At 40.0% G+C, this 26,309-nt stretch overlaps 2 protein-coding genes across 13 annotated transcripts in view; one reads left to right on the plus strand and one right to left on the minus strand.

Annotated features, from left to right (window-relative positions):
* The window catches only part of LOC124861426 (gastrula zinc finger protein XlCGF57.1-like), a 1,067,819-nt gene that overhangs the window by 954,603 nt on the left and 86,907 nt on the right, over window positions 1-26,309 (minus strand). The gene's annotated exons all lie outside the window — the stretch shown is intronic.
* Window positions 1-26,309, plus strand: part of LOC124861420 (zinc finger protein 260-like) — a 680,754-nt gene that overhangs the window by 6,417 nt on the left and 648,028 nt on the right. The window contains exon 3 of one of the 4 annotated variants that reach the window (XM_047355175.1): window positions 7,703-12,431. The exons of 2 other annotated variants lie outside the window; for them this stretch is intronic. In XM_047355175.1, the coding sequence (XP_047211131.1) occupies window positions 7,703-10,242 (2,540 nt within the window). In that variant the 3' untranslated portion in view covers window positions 10,243-12,431. Of the gene's footprint in view, window positions 1-7,702; window positions 12,432-21,255; window positions 21,442-26,309 lie in introns of those variants that run through there. One more of the 4 variants, XM_047355179.1, reaches the window with a different exon arrangement.

Raw genomic sequence — 26,309 nt, forward strand, 5'->3', positions numbered from 1 at the left:
AATTTTGTGCATTTCTACCTGGTTCAGTGTTGCATATGCCACCGTGACTGACTGAGTTACTATTATTTGTACCATGCATTTGCAACATGGGATAATACATATTGACAGGAGACACAGAAGGCCCATGCATGCTATTACTGCAACTAGGAAAACCTTAAACAGATTTATCCATCCCCCTGTGAGCATCCAATCTAACCAAGAAGAGTTAGGATCTGGGTGGTCATGTGCCATGACATTTTGCAGATTCCGTAGGTTGTTTAATGCTCCCGTTATGTTTGCAGAGTGTATATTATCTGGGATATATGTGCAACAGGTGTTATTCAATAGAACACAAACGCCCCCCGTTGATGCTGTTAGAATATCCAAAGCCATGCGGTTCTGAATTATCATGGCTCGCATAGCGCTCATTTCTGTGTTTTGACCCTCTTCTACTATTATGGAGTTATTTAGAAACAGTCCAAATTGATAACTTAAAGTTTCCACGCGCAGCATTAATTTGCCCACACCCAACCAGGGTAGGAGAGATAATAATGTTTTATCATCTTTAGACCAAAGTTTAAATTCATCTGGGACATTTGTTCCCCAAATGGGGTCATGTGGTTTAACATCTATTTCCCTTTTTGACCTCCTATGTGTTATAACTATAGTCTGCTTACTAAGTACCACAGTGTGATCTGATGTAAAAACTGGGGCACATACACCATGCCAGCTGGTTGGAAGTACATAATAAGCATTATTACCACATAACCATGCCACCCCTTCTATCCTGTATGTGCCATTTTGCATGAAGGTTGTAATCTGAAATGTTGTTTTACAATTTGTACTTGTACCAAGTAAGTAGAGTTGTTCCCTTTGTTTTTGTTGTAACACTGGGCATGCTGCTTTATGTCCTTTAAATATGCATTAAAGGGGGAGACTTTTTCTCCTTCTGTAATATTGAAAGCTCTCCAGAAATCGGGACAGGTACAATTATGAGGCTTGCACGTATAATTTAAACTCTGGTTTGCTGCTGGAAACTGACCTGGTAAGATAAATTGATCGCGACGTGCATATCCTAGTGCTCCAAAGGAAGAGGCGTAATTTGCCTGTGAATCATTCATAGCTTTGACATATATAGTGAGGCCTTGGGAGTGCATGGGCATTATGGAACACACATAACAATCAGTTTTATTTTGAGTTTTAGCTGTGTCATACATAATACCAGTAATTCTGCAGAAATGGATGTGCGTCATGTTCTTCCGTCAGTGGTTCTGTGACAGTGTGTGCCCTAAATAAACCACTTCCTTTTTACAAAACTGCAGCTTGTCTCTTGAGGCCTTGTGGCCTGTTTGGTGTAGGTGCTTTAACACAGTAATTGTGGCCTCTTCACAGTGTTTTTCTGTGTCTGATGCTACTAAAATGTCATCCACATATAGCAGAACTTGACTGTGTTCTGGTATTATGCAGGTGCTCCTTGAGTACCTTAATGCTTGTGTATATACATGTGGGCTTTCACTAAAACCTTGTGGAAGCCTTGTATAGGTGTATTTCTTTCCTTTAAACTGAAAGCCAAACAAATGCTGTGACTCTTCATGCAGTGGTACTGTGAAGAAAGCATTGCTAAGATCTACTAATGAGAAATACTTTTTATCTGGGGTCAGTGGATGCAGCAATGTGTGTGGATTTGAAACATCAGGAGCTGCATGCTCTACACGTGGCGTCAGGGGTTTCTCTTAATATTCCTGATTTTAGCATGTCCTGCATTACTGGCTTAATACCTTCTTCAGCTTCTGGCTTTAAGGGGTATTGGCGGAATAATGGCCTTTTTTCAGATATTAGTTTAACCTTGTATGGTGGGAACCCCCTGTATTTGTCCCTCTTCCTCATCTAAATGTATCCTTGGATGGACTTTGACTGTCCACCCTATAGTGAGCTTCCAGATTTCTGTATTAGGATCTACTTTCGACAGTGTCAGTGCTGTTTCTGCAGAGGTTTAAAGCCTCTGTTTTTCCAAATTCTTATTATTCTTTTTTATCATATTTTATTTTATTGGGGACTTTATTTTATCTTTTTCTTTTATAAAGTTAAGTCCTTATTACACTTAAAAATGAGATCACTATTTTTGGTAGTTGCTATTATTATAAATAATGCTTGGTTTAGTTCTTATTAAAAATTAAAAATAAAAACTCACTCACTGATGAACACAAAAAATGAAGGTCATATTATATCTTATAATCTTAGTTTGTCTTACCCAGTTTTATAGATACACCGTACAGTTTCAGTCAGCTTTGTATTTAGTTCAAGTAACTAAAGTTTGTTTCAATTAACTCAAGTTTTCTCTATTTCAGTCCAGTCCAGTAATTCTGTTAAGGTTCATTTCATCTTGTGTTAAGTTTGAGTCTAATTCGATCATTTTGAACCTGACTGGAAAAAGTCTAAACATCTGTTAAAATATTTTTGTTTTACCATAGAGAACTGACCTAATATTATTATGGTAATGTTGAGGACTCTAATTTTTACATAACATGAAACAGACATTTATTTCACAAAAACAGAAAGTCAAATACAGACATTTGACCACAAAAATTTAAATACCCTGTTTGTAAAAGAATTGTGAAAAATTGAAGACGGATCTATAAACTTTCTTATGGTTATCAGTATTTTCAATACAGGTAGAACCTTTGCTATCTTTATTCTATTTTAAAACTGTCTCACCTCGGAGTTGACTTCTTGGTGACTCTCTGGATCCTCTGAGAGTCACCCGGTGTTGAGCAAGACGGTAATCCACCGGCCTGATGCAAATCTATACACCGGGACTTTCAGCCATCCAGGTTAAGGGAGGCCGTGCGGCAGAGTTCACTCGACGTCAGGCTTCCCCCACGGATCCCAGAGTCACTGTTAAAGCAAAGAAAATAAGGTTATTGAATCTATCCGGCTCTTGAAGGACCAAGTTAATTGTTAGGTATTATTAAGTCAACTCAGAGGCAAGAACGATAGTCAGTTTTACTTGCAGCAAGGGTAGCTCACTTTGCAGTGCAGACTACAAAGTTTTGACACCCTATCTCTTTATTTATATGCACAGTTCAACAGCCAGTTCAGACAAGGTGTGTGTGTGTGTTCTTGTACTTGTTGCTGAGTGAGAACCATTTTTCGTATTTTTATCGCAAAGTGAGGACATTTTTCTGGTCCTCACTTTTTCAAATTCTGTTCTTGGGACAGGGGTTAGGTTTAGGACTAGGGTATGAATTGAGTTATTGTTAGGGTGAGGGTGAGGTATTAACTGGTTAGGGTTAGTGTTAGGGTCAGGGTTAGGCACTAAAAATCAAGGAAAATGAATGGAAGTCAATGGAAGTAACCGAAAAGTCCTCATAAAGATTGTAAAACACGGATGTGTGTGTGTTTGTGTGTGTGTGTGTGTGTGTGTGTGTGTGTGTGTGTGTGTGTGTGTGTGTGTGTGTGTGTGTGTGTGTGTGTGTGACGCTGAGAAGAGGCTGCTTCTCACAGAATGTGATTCAGCCTCTGGTGTGTGTGTGTGTGTGTGTACAAATAGATAACGGAGATACCACACACACAGGGAGGACTGCATACCATAGCATGATACAAAGCAGAGTGCAGCTGCACTACAGCACAAAGTTTTTACATGAGTGATAACAAGTTTTCGCACCCATCCAACATAAATATTAATAAAAATATAATTTAACAATCATAATTAATATTGTATAATTCCTATCCAAAATCACCCACAGTGTTTAGATATTCAAAATCCATCCATCCATTTTCTTCAGCTTATCCAGGGTCAGGTTACGGGGGCAGCAGCCTAAGCAGAGAGACCCAGAATTCCCTCTCACCAGCCACTTGGGCCAGCTCGTTCGGGGGAATCAGAAGGTGTTTCCAGGCCAGCCGAGAAACATAGTCCCTCCAGCGTGTCCTGGGTCTTCCTCTGGGCCTCCTTCCGGTGGGACATGCTCGGAACACCTCACCAGGGAGGCGTCCAGGAGGCATCCTAACCAGATGCCCGAGCCACCTCAACTGGCTCCTCTCGACGTGGAGAAGCCGCGGCTCTACTCTGAGACCCTCCGGGATGACCAAGCTTCTCGCCAAATCTCTAAGGGAGAGCCCAGACACCCTGCGGAGGAAACTTATTTTGGCCGCTTGGATCCGTGATTCGTTCTTTCGGTCATGACCCAAAGCTCATGAGCATAGATGAGGGTAGGAACGTAGTTTGACCGGTAAATCGAGAGCTTCGCTTTTTGACTCGGCTCTCTCTACCCATGACACACCGGTACAGCGCCTGCATCACTGCTGACACAGCACTAATCCGTCTATTGATCTCCTGCTCCTTTTTTCCATCATTCGTCAAAAAGACCCCAAGATATTTGAACTCCTCCACTTGAGGCAGGACCTCCCCCCGACTCGGAGAAGGCACTCTAACCTTTTCCGTCTCAAGACCATGGCCTCAGACTTGGAGGCACTGATTCTCATCCCGGCCACTTCACACTCTGCTGCGAACTGTTCTACTGAGAGCTGTAGATCCCAAGCTGATGAAGCAGATAGGACCACATCATCCGCAAAAAGCAGAGGCACAATCCCAAGGCCACCAAAACGGATCCCATTAACACCGTGGCTGCGCCTAGAAATCCTGTCCATAAAAGTTATGAACAGAATCGGTGAGAAAGGGCAACCTTGCCGGAGTCCAACCCTTACCGAGTCTGACTTACTGCCGGCAATGCGTACCAAGCTCTGGGTAGTCAGGCTCACGTAATGGTCAGTGGAAAGTTCCGCTCCCCTCTTCACCCGAGTGTCCAAGACATGCTGCCACAGATCAGATGACGCGACAACAAAGTCGATCATTGAACTGTGGCCTAGAGCACATATGGACACCCTTATGCTTGAACATGTTGTTAGTTATGGTCAATCCATGACGAGCACAGAAGTCCAATAACAAAACACCACTCGGGTTCAGAACGGAAGGGTCATTCCTCCCAAACACACCCCACCAGGTCTCACTGTCATTATCAATGTGAGCGTTGAAGTCCCCTAGCAAAACAACGGGGTCTCCCTGAGGGGCGCTCTCCAACATCCCCTCCAAGGTCATACATTCCAATTAGTCCTAACCATTGAACAGTGCAGTCAGAGTTAGTTATTTATTCAAATTGGATCAAAAATTTTCTATCTAAGGAAACCCAGCAGATTGCATCCAGTCAGTGACTTGCAGCATTCACTCCTCCTGGATGAGCATGTAGAGACAGTGGACAGTCACCGGCGTTGACGTTGCAGCAATCCCTCATACTGAGCATGCATGTAGTGACAGTGGAGAGGAAAAACTCCCTTTTAACAGGAAGAAACCTTCAGCAGAACCAGAACCAGGCTCAGTGTGAGCGGCCATCTGTCACGACCGACTGGGGGTTAGAGAGAACACAACAGAGACACAAAGAGAACAAAGAAGTACTGATCCAGGAGTACTTTCTATGGGAAGGAAAAGTAAATGTTAATGGATGTAGCTCCTTTAGTCGTTTCACCTAGAAAGAAAGAACAGATAAACTCTGAGCCAGTTTTCAAGGTTAGAGCTGAAAGAGAGCACATAGTTAGTTACAGTAAAAGCTCAGTCAATCGCCATGTCTAGGAGAGAAAGGGTTAAACACTGAAAGACAGGGCCATGTGGATCATCTGTAGAAGGTGAGCATTAAGTTGTTGTCAGCAGAAGCTTGGACAATGCCCCTCTCCAGAAAGGTGTCACAGGTAGACACAGAGTCAGGCCAGGTGTAGCTTCTAGGAAGAGAAAAGAGAGAACAAAGTTAAAAGCTGAAATAACAGCAAATAATGCAAAATTGGAGAGTAGTGTGAGAATGTAGCGAAGAGGGTGAAAGGGGTCATTATGTCCTCCAGCAGCCTAAGCCTATAGCAGCATAACTACACAGATAGTTTCAGTTCAAATTGTTTAGTTAAACACGCTTATTTTCAACAATGTCGTTTCAAGGAACCTCACAAAGGGTCCCACTGATGGTCATTGTTATACTAAAAACTACAAGGATTGGGATACCTCTCTCTCACTAAAACCCCTTCACCACGTTAAGGTGGCAGCCCAGGGAGGGGTCAAAATATTCAATGAAATTGTGATTGTTTTGCTGCTAGCGCTTAATAATTGTAAGTATTAAGTGAGAAGCTTGGATGTGAGGACATGAGTGGCTGATATCTTAACTCAAGTAAAACAAGCCAATAAATTGAAGTCCAACATCGAAACATTTAAAATAGTAACCACTGTCTCATATTTGCCAGTAAAACAAACTGGAAGACGAAACCTTAGACAGCCTGGAGAGCTCGGTAGACAAATGTTTTTACAATATCGTAATGAGGAAAACATAAAAAATCTGCATCCATGACCACACAAGCATCCAGATACCCCCGTTCAGAATGCTCGGCCAGCACTTCCACTATCTCTCCATTGAAAAGCTACGCTGATGTCCTGGACTCTATTGACAAGAAGCCACTCAGCCTGGGTGCTCGTCTTACCCTGGTGGAGGTTCTCCACAAGTAATTTTCTAGCTCTGAGGGAATGTCTGGAGTTCAGCCACAAACAACAAGCTTCACTCACAGCAAAGAACTAACACTGAGGGATAAGGTAAAGAAATGTACCGATGGAATGATGCAGCTGTCCGACACAAAGAAATGAGGGAGACCATCCTGAATATACAGCCGGGGGGGGTCATGCAGGACAACCTTGTCTTCTCCGGCATCCCAGAATGGGCCGAGGAGAATGCTGAATGCACTGTCTGGGAATTTGAACGTCACAAGGTTAAAAACATCACATTCCATCGTGTTCCCAGGCTCAGAGGTAAGAAACCAGACAATAACCGGCCTCTGCCAATTGTAGCGAAGTTCAGGCACTACAAGCAGAAAGAGCAGGTCAGGAGTCTATGCAGAGATCAATGGGGAACAGATTTCAGCGACAATGACCAATTTCCAAAGGAAATCCTCGAGGAGGGTATTATTTTCAATAAGGAAGAAATGTATTACTGAAGGCACCAAATCTACTTGGAGATCACCCCATGGCTTAATTAGTAGCAACAGCAAGTTGGTTTAAAACATAACACTGGCTGGATAGGAGGTTAGATAACACCAGTTATAATCTAATGTAGAGCACAGCTCAGCATGATGTTTACAATGCTGGACATTGGCTGGGCCAATGCTGGGCTTATGGGTATCCGCTGCTTTTTCTTCTCATTTTCTCTATTACATCTCTTTGTCATACCTTTGTGTGCCTTAGAAAGTATGTACCTGTAAGGCAGGAATAAAGAGATTTAAGACATTCTGAGTAAAATCATAACCAATCAAAAGCACGAAGCTTCTAATAAAAGCATCAAAAGTTATTGAAAACCCTTAAAGTAGCAAAAGAGGCTCTTTCTATTATTTTGTACAAACTAATAAATATACGGTATTATTATCACCGATGTATTTTTTTTACATCTTTACATTAATGCAATTAAATCACTGTATACATTTGTGTTTTAGAATATGGAATTTATTCCATGACATGGTGAAACCGTAATATTTACACTCAGTGTTATCACACCATTGTGGCATCACTGATTTTACCTACTGTACTGTTCACTGATAATATTTATCAGATTATTTTCTCTAGTTTTAATCTTTATCATCTTTGTATCCTGACATTGTCAGGATAAAGTTGTTCATAATGCTTGTGCTGTTTCTATGATGTCTGCAGATGTTAAAGAAGAGGCTCCTGAAGAACAGAGTCCTGATATGGACCAGCAGGAGCTGGAGCTCCTCCACATAAAGGAGGAAAGTGAAAGAATCTGGACCAGCCAGGATGGAGAACAACTGAATGTGAAGAAGGAGACTGATTATACCAGGTTTCCATTAACTGTTGTTCATATGAAGAGTGAAGAGGATGAGGAGAAACCTCTTTTCTCTCAGCTTCATCAACATCAAACAGAAGACAGAGATCGTCCAAGAATCATCTCAGGTGACCAGATAAAAGCAGAAATTAAAGTAGAGGACTGTGGAACATCAGTATCCAGCAGGAACCCAGATCTAAATACTGATGGAGGCTCTTCCAACTATTCTGAAACTGAAGACAGTGAAGATGATGAAGAGGATGATGTGAAGCATCATGAATCTGAGCTTAAACGCTTGTCAGACTCTGAAACTGAAGACAGTGAGGATGATTGGAAGGAGAGCAGGACTCCAGGATCAGGCAGAAACGCTGTCAACAAATATTTGAGCTGCTCTGAGTGTGGAGGAAAATTTGCTAACAGACGCTCTCTTCAGAGTCACATGACATGTCATCCAAGATTAACGTCTTCAGATTGTTCTGGTAGTGAGACGTGTTTCAGAGAGAAGAAGAACATAGATTCACTGACGAAGTTTCAGACAGGTAGTGAAGATTTTAACTGTGGTGATTGTGGTAAAAGTTTTAACTTGAAACAAGATCTAAAAAGGCACACAAAGGTCCACACAGGAGATAAACCTTTTGGTTGTGATGCATGTGGAAAAAGATTTGTCTATGAGTCACAATTAAACACACACATGAGAGTCCACACAGGAGACAAACCTTTTCGTTGTGATGCATGTGGAAAAAGATTTGCCAACAAGTCAGATCTAAACAAACACATGAGAATCCACACAGGAGACAAACCTTTTAGTTGTGATTCATGTGGAAAAAGATTTGTCTTCAAGTCATATTTAAACACACACATGAGAATTCACACAGGAGACAAACCTTTTGGTTGTGATTCATGTGGAACAAGATTTTTCTATGAGTCACAATTAAACACGCACATGAGAATCCACACAGGAGTCAAACCTTTTAGTTGTGATGAATGTGGAAAAAAATTTGTCACCAAGTCACAATTAAACACGCACATGAGAATTCACACAGGAGACAAACCTTTTAGTTGTGAATCATGTGGAAAAAGATTTGTCTATGAGTCACAATTAAACACGCACATGAGAATTCACACAGGAGTCAAACCGTTTAGTTGTGATACATGTGGAAAAGGATTTATCTTAAAGTCAGATTTAAACAAACACATGAGAACCCACACAGGAGTCAAACCTTTTAGTTGTGATACATGTGGAAAAAGATTTGCTGACAAGTCATATTTAAACATACACATGAAAATCCACACAGGAGACAAACCTTTTAGTTGTGATGCATGTGGAAAAAGATTTGTCTTCAAGTCATATTTAAACATACACATGAGAATCCACACAGGAGACAAACCTTTTAGTTGTGATGCATGTGGAACAAGATTTGTCTATGAGTCACAATTAAACACGCACAGGAGAATCCACACAGGAGACAAACTTTTTAGTTGTGATGAATGTGGAAAAAGATTTGTCACCAAGTCACAATTAAACACACACATGAGAATTCACACAGGAGACAAACCTTTTAGTTGTGATTCATGTGGAACAAGATTTGTCTATGAGTCACAATTAAACACACACATGAGAATTCACACAGGAGTCAAACCTTTTAGTTGTGATGCATGTGGAAAAAGATTTGTCTTAAAGTCATATTTAAACAGACACATGAGAATCCACAGAGGAGACAAACCTTTTAGTTGTGATTCATGTGGAACAAGATTTGTCTATGAGTCACAATTAAACACACACATGAGAATCCACACAGGAGTCAAACCTTTTAGTTGTGACGCATGTGGAAAAAGATTTGTCACCAAGTCACTATTAAACAGACACATGAGAATTCACACAGGAGACAAACCTTTTAGTTGTGACGCATGTGGAAAAAGATTTGTCACCAAGTTACTATTAAACACGCATATAAGAATTCACACAGGAGACAAACCATTTAGTTGTGATGCATGTGGAAAAAGATTTGTCACCAAGTCACTATTAAACACGCACATGAGAATTCACACAGGAGACAAACCTTTTAGTTGTGATACATGTGGAAAAAGATTTGTCTATGAGTCACAATTAAACAGGCACATGAGAATTCACACAGGAGACAAACCTTTTAGTTGTGATACATGTGGAAAAAGATTTGTCTATGAGTCACTATTAAACACGCACATGAGAATTCACACAGGAGACAAACCTTTTAGTTGTGATACATGTGGAAAAAGATTTGTCACCAAGTCACAATTAAACACGCACATGAGAATTCACACAGGAGACAAACCTTTTAGTTGTGATACATGTGGAAAAAGATTTGTCACCAAGTCACAATTAAACAGGCACATGAGAACCCACACTGGAAATAAACCCTTTGGTTAAGATCTTTGTGTGGACTGTTTTTGCTTCAAGTTACCATTGAACAAACACAAGAATCCAAACTGGAGAGGAACCTTTTGGTTGTAATGAATGTGGTTTAAACTTTACCTTCAAGTCAAATCTAAAACAGGATGATAGAATTAAGAGAAAAGACAAACCCATTGCTAGTTATGTTTGCCAGGGCCACCATTCAGCCTAGGGTTTTAACAGATTTAAATGAGTGTTTTATTGCACATAGGTTGGTTTTATGGATTACAGACTTTTTAACAGGTAGTGTCCAGCAGGTTCAACACTCTCTGACAAAACAATTACCAGCACAAGCTCTCCTCAGGGTTTTGTTTTATCTTCATTGTTATTCACCTTGTACACAAACTCCTGCAGAAGTACTTTCCCTAATAGACATTTAATTAAATATGCTGACAACATGGTCCTTTTAGACCACAAAGGAGAGGAGCATGGACCAGTTCTTGCCTTTTCACTAATTGGTGCAAAAAATCCAAGTTGCTATTGACTTCAGGAAGCTTCAGTCATTCTCCCCAACCATCATCAATGGAGATCAAATTGAGACTAATACTAGAAGTTCCTGGGCATGGTTCTGGACTGCCATCGAAGGTGGGACTCATGGGCTGACAGGGCAACTTAACACCCTTAGAATGTCCTTGACTTCTGTTCATCAGAACAGTCCACTTAAGAGGCAGTGTCTCGTTAAAGAAAATTAGTTTAGGATAAAACAACCTAAATATTGTTAATTTCATTGTGTTTAGCTTTTGTTTGTGGTGGTATGAGGCTACCTGGTGAAGCTAATCTGAACAGGCCTCTAAGCTTTAAGGCTAGTTTTATTTGTTCTGTGTTTTAAAGTTGAAACAAACGTTATTTCAATGAGATGTTTTAAACAGTGATGGTCCAATAATGGGATTTTGCTCCATTTTATCTGTGTTTTTGTTTAATTGCTTTGAACTAACCTGCTAAAAATGTGTTCCAGTACTGTTTAAAACATGCTAAAGGTTGTCTTTGCTAGCGGCTAACAAGCTAATAGCCTTGCTTATAAACATGGTATACAGCTTTGTTTACAACAGAGCTTGTCTCATTCGCTCCGTAATCGTTGGATAACGCACCATCAATGTTTGTGTACACATTAATATTGGTATTGTATGGTATTTAAAATAACGTATACAATTATTGAATAAGGTATTTTCTTTGTCTTAGCAGCTGGTGACCTAGATGTGAATCACCACATCTCTGTATCCGTCCATTGGCGGTTCGCCTCCTGGCGTCTTCAAATAAAGTTTCTCACTTCCATTTTAAGTGGTAATAACTCTGTTCAACCATGTGCTGAAGAATAATTACATACCATTGAAAATCAATTGTCCCAAAAGGTTATAGATTTCTAATTTGGGAAATTATTCTTTTGAAAATTATTTTATTAAAATAATGTATTACTTACCTTTTGTTTTGTGTAGTGACTGGTTGTTTGAACATATACCAGTTGTTGCCCTTAATTACTTTTAAAACTAATTTGACCTCATTTCCAGATTCCTCAAAATAAATCCTGGTTCTTAAACCTAAATATCAACACTGAACTATGACATCATTGCATCAATTTTATTGGTCCCCTTTTATCTTTTATGTGTATATAGTTTCATTAGTTTCTGTATTCCTTTATTTTGTTTGGTAGTTTTAGTTGAATGGTTGTAGTCTAGTATTTTTAATTGACATATTTTAACTTAGTTGTTTTTTTTGTGTTAAATTATTACATTTTGAAGAGAAGGTGCGGTGAATTGATTCCATATGTATGCAGAGTTTGCTGTTCAGTAATGCCAGTGCTCGAATCACTCTTTCATCTATTGTTCTAATATCACCACCATATTCAGCTGGTATTCACAGGACAATACTTGAAAGGCTGGTTATTTAATTAAATATAAAATAACATCAGCATATTATTGCACATTTGTTAACCATGCAGTTATATCAAAACATTCTGTTAACTTTAGCTGTAATACATTTTATATAATCAGTGTCTGTTTACAGCAATCTGTGATGAAACATGGAGTAAATCCTTTATTCAATGTAATATTTGACCCGTTTACTCCATTTAATTTATGTTGCTGCTCTGTGTTGGATGTCTTTCAGACTTGTTTTATGATCATCTGTGAATATTCCAAGCTTTCCTCAGTAAAGATTATAATACAGTTTTAAAGTGAAAGTGTATTGTTCAAAACGCAGAAGCTGTCTTTTCTCTTCTTTTGCCTCAGAAGCAACAAAACACCGAACTCCACTTTGACAAACCTCTTTAAAACTTTTAAAGTTGCACCTCTACATGGAGTTTGTATTAAGTCTATAAACGTCCCACATGGCAGATGTGGCACGATTATTGGTTATAGTTTATTTATTCTCTTTTTACCCTACCTGCTTCATTAATGACAAAGCTTTGTCATGAAGTTGTACGTTTTCATTAATAATAAGTAAAGACCGTTGGTTAGCAGCTGAAAAAAATCACTACCATATTTTTCAGTTTTTTAACTTTTTGTCCTATTTTTTACTTTAATTATGGTTGTTTTATATTTTACTTAGCAAATAAGTCCTACTTTAAAATTCAATTCAGTTTTATTTATATAGCACCAATTCACAACAAATGTCTCAAGGCACTTCACAAAAGTCAGGTACCTACATTCCAATTAAAACTCCCTTTTAACAGGAAGAAACCTCCAGCAGAACCAGAACCAGGCTCAGTGTGAGCAGCCATCTGCCACGACCGACTGAGGGTTTGAGAGAACAGAGCAGAGACACAAAGAGAACAAAGAAGCACTGACCCAGGAGTACTTTCTATGGGAAGGAAAAATAAATGTTAATGGATGTAGCTCCTTTAGTTGTTTCACCCAGAAAGAAAGAACAGATAAACTCTGAGCCAGTTTTCAAGGTTAGAGTCTGAAAGAGAGCACATAGAGTTAGTTACAGTAAAAGCTCAGCCAATCGCCATGTCTAGGAAAGAGAAAGGGTTAAACACTGAAAGATGGGGCTATGTGGATCATCTGTAGAGGGTAAGCATTAGGTTGTTGCCAGCAGAAGCTCGGACGATTCCCCTCTCCAGAAAGGTGTCACAGGCAGACACAGAGTCAGACCAGGTGTAGCTTCTAGGAAGAGAAAAGAGAGAGAACAAAATTAAAAGCTGAAATAACAGCAAATAATGCAAAATTGGAGAGTAGTGTGAGAATGTAGCGAAGAGGGTGAAAGTGGTCATTATGTCCTCCAGCAGCCTAAGCCTATAGCATCATAACTACACAGAAAGTTAAATTATTAAAATTATAAATTATTCAGTTAAACGGCGCTTATTTTCAACAATGTCGTTTCAAAGCACCTCACAAAGGGTCCCACTGATGGTCATTGTTATACTAAAAACCACAAGGATTGGGATACCACTCTCTGTCAGACTAATTATAATCATTGGAAAAGAGAAGGGGTCATACAGATAGCAGAAATGGAGGGTGTGTTTGGATCTCAACCATAACTGAGCCGGTTTTGGCTAAACCTGACTCCCCCTTACTCCATCCAACAGGGAGGGAGGAAGGCTCCCTCCCCGATATACTAAGCCACTCTAACTATAAGCTTTATCAAAAAGGAAAGTTTTAAGCCTAGCCTTAAAAGTAGACAGGGTGTCTGCCTCACGGATTAAAACTGGGAGCTGGTTCCAGAGGAGAGGAGCCTGATAACTAAAGGATCTGTCTCCCATTCTACTTCTAAAGACTCTAGGAACCACCAGCAGACCTGTACTCTGAGAACAAAGTGCTCTGTCAGGAACATATGGAACAATCAGATATCTGATGTATGATGGAGCTAGATCCTTAAGGGCTTTATATGTGAGGAGGAGAATTTTAAATTCTATTCTGGATTTAACAGGGAGCCAATGAAGGGAAGCTAAAGTAGGAGAAATATGATCTCTCTTTTTAATTTTCATCAGAACTCTTGCTGCAGCATTTTGAATCAGCTGAAGGCTTTTAACTGCATTTTGTGGACATCCTGATAGTAAAGAATTACAATAGTCCAGCCTTGAAGTAACAAATGTATGGACTAGTTTTTCAACGTCACTCCTGGTCAGGATATTTCTAATTTTGGCAATGTTCCGGAGGTGAAAGAAGGAAATCCTAGAAACCTGTTTAATATAGGATTTAAATGACATGTCCTGGTCAAAAATAACACCACGGTTTTTTACTTTATTATCAGAGGTCAATTTAATGCCATCCAGGTGAAGTCATTGACTAAGCAGTTTCTTTTTTAAAGACTCCGGTCCAAAGACGACAACTTCTGTCTTGTCTGAATTTAGAAGCAAAAAATTTAAAGTCATCCAAGTTTTTATATCTTCAAGACATGCTTGTAGTCTATCTAACTGGTTGGGTTCATCAGGATTTATGGATAAGTAAAGCTGAGTATCATCAGCGTAACAGTGAAAATTTATCCTATGCTGCCTGATAATCTGACCTATTTGAAGCATATATATAGTAAAGAGAATTGGCCCAAGTACTGAACCCTGTGGTACTCCACAATTAACCCTGGAGTTTAAATATGATTTATCATTTACATGAACAAACTGGAATCTGTCAGACAGATAAGATTTAAACCAGCCTAGCGCTGTTCCCCTGATCCCTACAGCATATTCCAGCCTTTTTAAGAGAATATTATGGTCGACTGGATCAAATGCAGCACTGAGATCTAACAGAACCAGAACAGACACAAGTCCATTATCTGAGGCCATAAGAATATCATTAGTGACTTTCAGCAGAGCTGTTTCAGTGCTATGATGAGCTCTGAAACCTGACTGAAACTCTTCAAACAGGTCATTGCTGTGTAAATGCTCACACATTTGATTAGCAACTATTTTCTCGAGAATTTCAGATAAGAATGGAAGATTGGATATAGGTCTGTAATTTTTCAAGTCATCTCGATCAATCGAAGGTTTCTTAAGTAAAGGTTTAATTACAGCTAACTTAAAAGCCTGTGGTTCTGATCCATTTACTAAAGATAGATTAATCATATCTAAAATGGGGCTGGTAATCAGAGGGAAACTTCCTTAAATAATTTGGTTGGGATTGGGTCTAACAAACAAGTTGAAGGTTTAGATGAAGCTAATATTTCTGAAACTCAGGAAGCTTCACAGGATCAAAACAGTCCAATCACAGATCAGGTTCTACAGTTATTTCCAGTGTTGTCTCACTTGTTGAGGATGAAGTAATCAGCTTCGGGAGTATGTCAAAGATTTTATTTTTAATAGAATCAATTTTATTTAAGAAGAATCCCATAAAGTCATGACTGCTGAGAGCTAAGGGAATGGATGGCTCAACAGAGCTATGACTGTGTGTAAGCTTAGCGACTGTACTAAAGAGAAACCTAGGATTATTCTTGTTCTCTTCTATTAATGATGAGAAATAAGCTATTCTGGCTTAGCGAAGTGTCTTTTTATACAACAGTAGGCTATTTTTCCAGATTAAGTAGGAATCCTCTAGGTGTGTAGAGCACCATTTTCTCTCCAATTTCTCTCCAATGCCATATACAGGTCCTTCTCAAAATATTAGCATATTGTGATAAAGTTCATTATTTTCCATAATGTCATGATAAAAATTTAACATTCATGTATTTTAGATTCATTGCACACTAACTGAAATATTTCAGGTCTTTTATTGTCTTAATACGGATGATTTTGGTATACAGCTCATGAAAACCCAAAATTCCTATCTCACAAAATTAGCATATCATTAAAAGGGTCTCTAAACGAGCTATGAACCTAATCATCTGAATCAACGAGTTAACTCTAAACACCTGCAAAAGATTCCTGAGGCCTTTAAAACTCCCAGCCTGGTTCATCACTCAAAACCCCAATCATGGGTAAGACTGCCGACCTGACTGCTGTCCAGAAGGCCACTATTGACACCCTCACGCAAGAGGGTAAGACACAGAAAGAAATTTCTGAACGAATAGGCTGTTCCCAGAGTGCTGTATCAAGGTACCTCAGTGGGAAGTCTGTGGGAAGGAAAAAGTGTGGCAGAAAACGCTGCACAACGAGAAGAGGTGACCGGACCCTGAGGAAGATTGTGGAGAAGGGCCGATTCCAGACCTTGGGGGACCTGCGGAAGCAGTGGACTGAGTCTGGAGTAGAAACATCCAGAGCCACCGTGCACAGGCGTGTGCAGGAAATGGGCTACAAGTGCCGCATTCCCCAGGTCAAGCCACTTTTGAACCAGAAACAGCGGCAGAAGCGCCTGACCTGGGTTACAGAGAAGCAGCACTGGACTGTTGCTCAATGGTCCAAAGTACTTTTTTCAGATGAAAGCAAATTCTGCATGTCATTCGGAAATCAATGTGCCAGAGTCTAGAGGAAGACTGGGGAGAAGGAAATGCCAAAATGCCAGAAGTCCAGTGTCAAGTACCCACAGTCAGTGATGGTCTGGGGTGCCGTGTCAGCTGCTGGTGTTTGTCCACTGTGTTTTATCAAGGGCAGGGTCAATGCAGCTAGCTATCAGGAGATTTTGGAGCACTTCATGCTTCCATCTACTGAAAAGCTTTATGGAGATGAAGATTTCATTTTTCAGCACGACCTGGCACCTGCTCACAGTGCTAAAACCACTGGTAAATGGTTTACTGACCATGGTATCACTGTGCTCAATTGGCCTGCCAACTCTCTTGACCTGAACCCCATAGAGAATCTGTGGGATATTGTGAAGAGAACGTTGAGAGACTCAAGACCCAACACTCTGGATGAGCTAAAGGCCGCTATCGAAGCATCCTGGGCCTCCATAAGACCTCAGCAGTGCCACAGGCTGATTGCCTCCATGCCACACCGCATTGAAGCAGTCATTTCTTCAAAAGGATTCCCGACCAAGTATTGAGTGCATAACTGTACATGATTATTTGAAGGTTGACGTTTTTTGTATTAAAAACACTTTTCTTTTTTTTGGTCAGATGAAATATGCTAATTTTGTGAGATAGGAATTTTGGGTTTTCATGAGCTGTATCATCATCCGTATTAAGACAATAAAAGACCTGAAATATTTCAGTTAGTGTGCAATGAATCTAAAATATATGAATGTTAAATTTTCATCATGACATTATGGAAAATAATGAACTTTATCACAATATGCTAATATTTTGAGAAGGACCTGTATCAACACAAGGTCCAGAGAATGAAGACAAAGGTGGTTAGGTTTGTTAATGTTTTGAGCAAAGCCAATTGAGTCTAAGATAGCATTAAAGGCAATATTTAGGTTATCACATTCAGTGTCAACATGAATGTTAAAATCCCCCACTATAATAACTGTATCTGTATTTAACACTAAATCAGATAAAAGGTCTGAAAATGGTCAAATAAATTGTTTTAATGTTTCCTGACTCCTTTATTAATTAGTCTTACTGCAGTATCTTTGTGTTTATGTCTTGGTTTTAAAAGGAGCTATAAAAGCAAGGTTGAATTGAATTAAGCTGAAGATCAATAAATTGTATATGAATTAATGTTTTAAGGAACTTTTACTTTTCTGGGCTGCGGTTGGGTGGATGAGGCGGTGCAGCATGTCTTGTGCCTCCACTTGTGAAAATAAATCTGTTGGGCTTCTTGTTGCGCAACAATTAATATCACAGTGAAGTGGTGTTTAGACTTCTAAATATCTATTTAATTCCATATGGATTCTATTAAGTAGATCTTCAGCTCCTTTTTTCAATGATTCACTTTAAGCAGATAATATAGAAGCAAATAAGATATGTCCACCCTGTTATTTTCCCCCTTCTTACCATGTGTTGAATAATGGAAAAAGTTTTTTCTAAATAATGATGAAATAACTGCAAAACATTATTCCCTCTTTAAAATATCCAATAGTTCCACCTTCTTTTCTATATACAATCTGACTCTGAATATATTTAATCTTCCAACTAAAAGTATCTGACAGCAGTTTTCTCGTAAAGAAATTACAGGATTTTTAACCGATGAAAATAGTTAGTTTAATTTGTTTCTAGAATTGCACCGCTCAAGGTGGCAGCAGGTTGGAGTAGCTCTGTTACTTTTCATTCTGATTGATTGTTTTTTAGGGAACTCTTCCTTTTGTGGTGGATACAGTTTATTTTTGTTTTGGGCGACTGTCCTGTCCGGTGTCCTAGGCTTATAGCTTGTAGGATTTTTCCTAATACTTTTCTACTTTTGGACATTTGTTATGATGCATTGCCATGGCAATGAGGTTTTTTCTTACAACCAGGAGCAGCTGATTAATATCTCAAAAGCTCAAATAATACTTCAACTACAACACCAAATCCCTGATGAGTTAAAAAGGAGAAGCCGTGGATGCAGAGCAGGAGCTAAGAGAAGAGAGAGAAGGAAGAAGTTCAAACCATCTCTTCTGTCGATTATGACAGTTGAGGTGGCTCGGGAATCTATACTGGATGCCTCCCGGATGCCTTCCTCGGGAGGTGTTCTAGGCACGTCCCACCGTGAGGAGGCCCAGGGGATGGCCCAGGACACGCTGGAGGGACTATGTCTCTCGGCTGGCCTGGGAACGCCTTGGGCTCCCCCCGGAGGAGCTGGAAGAGGTGTCTGGGGAAGGGGACGTCTGGGCGTCTCTGCTGAGTCTGCTGCCCCCGCGACCCGGTCCCGGATAAAGCGGAAGAGTACGAATATTTGTTCAAATCTGACACAGATTAAACTCAAACTTTTCCTCCAGTGATGTAAAGATGCTGATATAACCCACAGCTCTGTGAACCTCATCATTCTCTGTGTTGCTCAGAAATCAAAAAGGTTTGGAAGGATATATTTCCTGATTTATCCTGGAGAAGGTGGGTAATGTTTGTTTTTCTGATATTTTAACATTTTATGTATTTACCTGACTTTTGTGAAGTGCCTTGAGACAACATGTGTTGTGAATTGGCGCTATATAAATAAACTGAATTGAATTTAATTAATGTCCCTAAATATGATCAAAACATGTGAGAATTGATCACTAATCCATTATTATTTTACACAAATGCACAATTTCTATACTAAAATCCCCCTTTATTGCAGTCTACAAGGATTCTGACCTAAATGTAAATGATATCCAAACTTGTTGGAACAAGAAGGCAGGTAGAACTAGAAATATTTGTGTTTCCTTGGAAGTTTGTTCTAATGTTCAAATGTTTTTCATTCTTTGGGGCCTCCTGGCTCATTGCTCGACGTTTTAATTGTTACCTTGTCTCAACACATTTCATCCGTATTTTGAAATATTCACTTTGAAACATCGTGTTTGTCAACAACTGTATAAACACACATGAAACAGTAATACATAATAACAACAATACATTTATTTCCGGTTCCGCTGGCCCCGCCCCCTCTTCCCAAACACGCGGATCTCTTCCGGGTTCTTCATCCTTTGTTCCCTGTTCGTCAGCAGCCCAGAAGCGGGAGTGTTGATAAAGCTGTAAGAGAGCTGCAGCAGCAGCAGTTGATGAACTCTGGAAAGAAGTCCAGCAGCTTGAGGAACATCTGGTCAAAGAAACTGGAGGGAAGCAGGAGCTCAAACAGCGGCAGGACGCAGCAGAGGAAGAGACACCAGATGATGGATGATGTTTTCCAGCCCAGATTAGGTTTGGATGTTTCCTTCTTCATGCCAACTGTGTGGATGGTAGTTAAAGTTTAGGAGCCGTTTTCAGTCTGCTGGTGGATTATTCCTCTGAATTAGAACTCGTTGTTAGGATAGTGAAACATCAGCAGGAGCTTCTGGAGCCCAGCTCAGAAATATTAGAGTTTGAAACGACAGAGGATCATCTAACTGCGGTGAAGTGAGCCGACGATCGCTGACGGTAGAAATCAGATGCGTCCATCCATGGTGTATTACGGTAGAGGAGCGGTATGGGAGCCGCTGGAAGCACAAAGATCTGTTTGTTGGGAATGATTACAGCTGCAGGAGTTTTGGACAAACATCTCATGTTGTTTTAGTTTCAATGTTTGAGGAAGATGTTTAATGCTACTTATATGATAAGTAAAATATAGTTGATCAATAAATGAATAAAGTTAAAGCACATATATTAAAATAATGTTATATTATGACACAGTCATTTATCTAGTCACCTAAAATTAATTAATACCTACAAAGATAATTTGTAGGTGTCTATTTTTTCCATCTTCTAAGTAGTGCTGGTGTTTGGGTTGTGGTCAAGGTAGACTCCTGAACTTTGCAGACGACGTCAGCGGCCTGATCTGGGATGGCAGGCTGATACATCTAGGGTAAAGACAGTGGAGATGACGGTGGACTTCCAGAGATAAAAACAAAATGTAGAACAAGAAACGCTCTTTGGATTGTAAAGGTTATAGGCCCCTGATTTAAGGGGACGGCCATGTTTTAGATAAAACATCTCACTGAATATGAAGTTCAATAAAATAACCAGAAACTGTTCTGTAATCTTCTTGTTGCTGATGTAGAGAGAGCTCCTTCAGTGCATATTAAACTATCATTTGTACGTCAAATATTCTGAACATAAAGCCACAAGCATGGAGTAACACGTGTTCCCATCATCGAATAATAACGCTCACTGATATAAAAGTGATACTTAATAATTAAAGCTACAACTAATCATAGAATAGAATAGATCTCATGGGTTCTGATGGATTTCCCTCAGAAACTGTCCACTAATGCCGCCTGATGCATATTTCACACATTGAAGGATTGTTTAAGGAACAACTAGTTGTTGGTTTATGATAAGTTATGTCTCCTTTTTCTTATCACTGCACTAAATGACTAAATGTGTTTATTTCTGGTCTCTGTGCTGTATTCATATGAACAATCTCTACTTCACAAACCATCTGCTTCACAGCAAAACTCAGGCAATTATGTTTTATATAATAGTGATTTAATTCAGGGGTTAAATATGAGATTCTGCACATGACCTAAACTGTCAGTTCTTGAGGTTCAGTTTTCTCTAAACTGCTGATCAGATGTTTTTCTCTAATGTGAATCTTTACCAGCTTAGAAACATGAAGTTAAAGTTGTTCATAATGCATGTAATGTGTTTCAGTGCTGCCAGCAGATGTTAAAGAAGAGGCTCCTGAAGAACAGAGTCCTGATGTGGATCAGCAGGAGCCAGAGCCCCTCCAGATAAAGGAGGAACAGGAGGAACTCTGGACCAGTCAGGAAGGAGAGCAGCTCACTGTGAAGGAGGAGACTGATACCAGGTTTCCATTAACTGCAGCTCCTATCAAGAGTAAGGATTTGTTTGTGTGTGTGTCTCCTGTCTGGCAGCTAACAGTCTGGTGCATCTGGTTGTCTTTTATGATCTAAAGTAGATTTGCTTCACAAAAAGGAGGAAGAAATTAGACGTTTCTCTAGTTTCAGAGTTGAAAGCTAGCTTAAAGCTTTGTTTCTGTCGTCACTGTAGCTGAATAAGTAACCGATATTCCCAGATAACAGACTCAAGTGAAAGTGGGGAGTTCTGTGGGGGTGGGGGGGTCGTCTGCTGCTCTCAATTGTTCTAGTTTAATTAATATAAAATATTAATAAAATATTTTACATTAATAGACCTGTTGTTCTTCCGTTTTTCATTGTTAACTGATAACTGGTTGGATCACCAACCCCCTGGAGCTTCGTCTGTCTACTGCAGAATTTCTACGTTGGCTTTAAAAAGACACGATTTCTGTCTCCTGCTCCTGGTTGGAGTACCGGCACCACAACCACCTCACAGGAGAAGGTGTGACAGACGTCATGCTAAGCACGGTGGGCGGCAAGTGAAGCTGATGGCCTGCTTAGCCTGGTGTCCAGGGATTTTCCTGACCCAATTTGGAGCGGTTCCTTGACTTTGCAATTTGTCTTCCCTGGATCCCGTTTATATGCGGCTGGTACCTGTTGTCTGATCACTTCAGGTGCTCCATCCCCGGCGCAACATTCCTTTACATTTGTGCTGGTAAGGTGTCGACATTGGGAATCGCACCGTCTCCTTGGTGGTCTCATTGACAGGGCATGGATGGCACTGAATATCCCAAATTTTACTGAAGAAAAAACTGAGGTCCTGCTTTTCAAATCCAGTGACTCCAGTCCCTTCCTCTTTGGCCCTGCTTGAGAAATTTAGCAACACTAATTTAACTGTAAAAATGAAGCACAGCCTAAACCTTGGCTCACAGGTCAATGCTGGGGGTAAGTCCTCTTTCTTTCAGTTCTGTCAGGTGTTTGATTTTCTGTCAGAAATCAAACCCCTCCTGTCTAGGCGTCACCTGAAGAGACTGATTCATGTATTTATTGCCTCAAACCTGGATTATTGTAACACTTTTGATTACCCAGCTCTCCCTGTCACATTTACAGCTGGTACAAGATGCTGCAGCACGGTATTTAACTGGTACGTGAAAACAAAGGCACATGACTCCCGTTTTAGTGCCCTTTTACTGGTTTAGGATTAGGGTCCTAACCCTAAGCTTGGTCTTGCTGCCTTATTGGGCTTTAGATTTGAAATGGCCATTATGATTTCTTCATCTGTTATGTCTTGTATTAAAAGCTCATTCTGGTCATCTTTTACTTCAGGTAAATTTATAAGATCAAGAAAGGTCTCAATTTTCATTTAGTCTGCTTCAGGCAGTGTACAGATTTTATAGTATTTTTCAAATGACTGTTGTATAGCTATTAAATAAAGGCCTAAAAATGTGTTATTGGGTCCCTTACTTTGTATGTTATTGTTGTATATTTTTGTTTCACTGGAATAATGAGGTCTAGTTATTATCTAGACAATTTAAATCTAATATTAAAATCACCCCTGCAAATGATTAAATCTTGAGCATTATTAGTTCAAATATATGTATATAAAATTTCCGTACATGCTCTTTTAGTGGTTTTGATGCGAGCGTCCTGTGCGCCCTCTCAATGTTAAGTACTGTGTTAAGTACTGAAGCTTCAATCCTTTCATCAATAAATCCTCCACAAATGCTATCACTGATGTCGAATCATTTCCTGCTCCCTCTGGTACTCCGTGTATTCTGACATTTTCCTGCAGTCCGTGCCCTTCCAAGTCTGTTGACTTGGCTATCTTTAGCATATGTAATTTCAAGAGCTTCGTTAAGACCTCGCCCGAAGATTGAATGTGCTCCACTGCGGTGTTAATCCATTTCTCAGCTTCCTCCATCCACTTCTGAATCTTGTTGATGTCTTATCTTTAGTTGCTGAATGAAATCCTTTTCTAAATTCTTGCAGCTCTCTCAGAATGAGGCTCAAATTGTCGTCACGGCTCAGCTCCATGTCTTCCTCCATGTTGCTGCTATCTTGCGACAGCTGACCGTCATCCTGTACTTTATTATGTACAACCCTTTTCCTTCCTTTCTGGGGTACTTTTTATCACCCGCAGTGTCTGTGCTGAGTTGACTATGTCAATAAGTACATTCGGGTTTTATTGGACACAAATTTCACCCTGTTGTTGGGAGCCCCACGTTTTTTACTGCCTCTGCTCAACTGGAAGTCTTTTTTTTGTTTGTTACATTTCCTGTCTGGCAGAGTAGCAATCAGAATTGTTGTAGGAGTGCAAAGAAAAAGCCCAAAAGATTTCCTTTCACAAGTGAAGCATTATGGCTTTTGTCATAATGCTCGTACTCATCGTCTTCAGCTTTATCAATGACTGGGTTGCGGGCGCAGAGATGCCCAGACTTTTCTCTCCCCAGGAATCTCATCTGGCTCCACTGGGGAAGTCCAAGACATTACCGGGCCAACAAAGACACGAAGTCCCGCCAGTGTGTCTTGGGATGTCCCCTGGGCCTCGGTTATGACCCAAAGTCCATGCCCCTAGGTGAGGTTAGGAACGTAGATGACCGGTAAATTGAGAGCTTCACGTTTCGGCTCAGGTCTCTCTTCACCACAATGGACCGCCACAGCTTCTGCGTTACTGCAGTGGGCACATCGATCCTTCTGTCCATCTCCTGCTCCATTCTCCGCTCATTCCTGAACAAGACCCCGACACTTGTCGTAGGAGCTCCCCTCCAACCCGGTGCGAATTTCCGATCACCCTTTTTCCAATCAATAACCACGATTTTGGACTTGGAGGAGCTTTGCACTCGGCTGCAAACCGCCCAAGTTCATAGTGTAGGTCTTGGATGGAGGTGGCCAGCAGGACAACCATTGGTCCCCAATCTGGACCCTTTCCTTGGCTGCACCTAGAAGTCCTGCCCATAAAAGTTATGAACAGGGCTTTTGACAAAAGGCAGCCCTGCCGAAGTCCAACATGCACAGGGAACAGGTCTGACTTAATATTGGCAATGCAAACCAAACTCCTGCTCTGCCTGTACAGAGACCAGATGGCCCCTAATTAAGGGCCTCTGACTCCTGGAGTTTTCTCTTCAAAGTCTTTGTATTAAGAATTGGGTTTTTTGTATTAATAATTCCATTTAATTCTAGTTTTGCTTAACACAGTTTGCCCAGTATTTCCTCTTCTTGGGATGCCTCTAACAATTTAATGGTTTCCTCTAATTCCTGAATATGTTTGTTTAATTTTTTCTTCTGATGTGATGAGAATAAGATTATTTGTAAAGATATTTTAATATAGATATTTTACTCTCGTAACTGCATTCCCTGCCTCCCAGATGTTGATGTCCAAGGAGGGTCATTATACTCAAGATATGAAGTCCACTTGTCTGTAAAATAGTTGCTAAACTCTTCATCCTTAAGCAATGATGTATTAAACCTCCAGTTTTTTCTTTGTGGGTTTTCTTTCTTATTTACTATAGTTATAAAGACAGGAGCATGACTGCTGACAGCTATAGGGTGTATCGCAGTGTCTGAAATGTCAGTCAACAACGAGCTGCTGAAAAAGAAATAATCCAGACGAGAGTAAGATTGATGGACATGTGAGAAGAAAGTATATTCTCTGTGATTAGGGTGAAGAGATCGCCATGCATCGCAAAGTCCGTAATCACTCATATACTGTATAACTATATTTATCGATTGCCAATGCGCTGAGTCCCTGTTGAGCTCAGCCTGTCAATTTCATCATTTAGACCAAAGTTGAGATCGCCCCCAGGAAGAAGTGAGCAATCAAAATGTTCAGACAGTGCAGAAAAAGAATGGAAGAATGGGGGGTCATCAACATTTAGGGTATATATGCTGACAATACATATCTTTTGGTTTTGTGTTGATATTTGTGTTATTATAAATCTACCTCTGGATCTATAATTGTATCTAATACTGTGAAATGATTTTTTTTTTTATTGTTACTCCCCTTTGCCTAGACCTATAGCAGACAAAACAAATTAGGAAACTCAGGTGATTTAAAATCATTTACAGCTGTGTCAGAGTTATGAATCTCTTGTAATAAGGCGTCTGAATGTAGTCTTTTAAGTTGGTTAAAAATCTTTAATTTTTCTCTCTGACAGCGCATGTTACCACAGAAACAAGTGAAGTCAAAGTCAGTAGTTGGAGTTGGCTGATTGAAACTTCAGAAGCAGAGAAAAAGAGACAGAAAATTAAGAAGGTGCTGGGGATAATAGGGGGGAGACAAGTAAGGCCGTGTTATGAGATATTTTTGGGACAAAGATAAGTGGTAACAAACTTTACAGGAGGAAAAAAAGGAGCAGATACCCATAAAGCCCAGCCCTGGCCCCGCCCACATCCAGCAGTATAACATCACACTGAGCTGTGCTTAACATCAGATTACAATTGCCAGTTTATATAATTTCTAATCTGACCAGTTGAGAAAATATGAGACAGTGTTTAGTGTTTTAAATGGTTTTATGTTTGGCTTGAATTTATTTGCTTGTTTTACCTCCATATTTACCGCCATATTATACTTACACACCGCTCTTGCTAGATCTCAGCCACTTATCATGCTCTCCCCTGGATCTAAACATGGATCTAAACACGCAGCTCTGCAGGCTCTTCAAAGGCTCCTCATCAAAATTATTGGGGAGGAAAAAGAGAAAACTATTTCAAAGTTAGAATTTATTTAGATATATTACTAGGTGGCTTGTTTTACTGAGTTAGACTGTTTAGACTGTACAGACTCTGTCGTCTGTACTGATGCTCAACTATGTCAAGATCTCATCTCAAACTGGACAGTTGAGATGAGCTGTTTTTAAAACCATCCAGCAGCAACATTTCTCTCCTACC

Source organism: Girardinichthys multiradiatus, chromosome 24, assembly GCF_021462225.1.
Source record: "Girardinichthys multiradiatus isolate DD_20200921_A chromosome 24, DD_fGirMul_XY1, whole genome shotgun sequence".
NCBI classification, from domain to species: Eukaryota; Metazoa; Chordata; class Actinopteri; order Cyprinodontiformes; family Goodeidae; genus Girardinichthys; species Girardinichthys multiradiatus.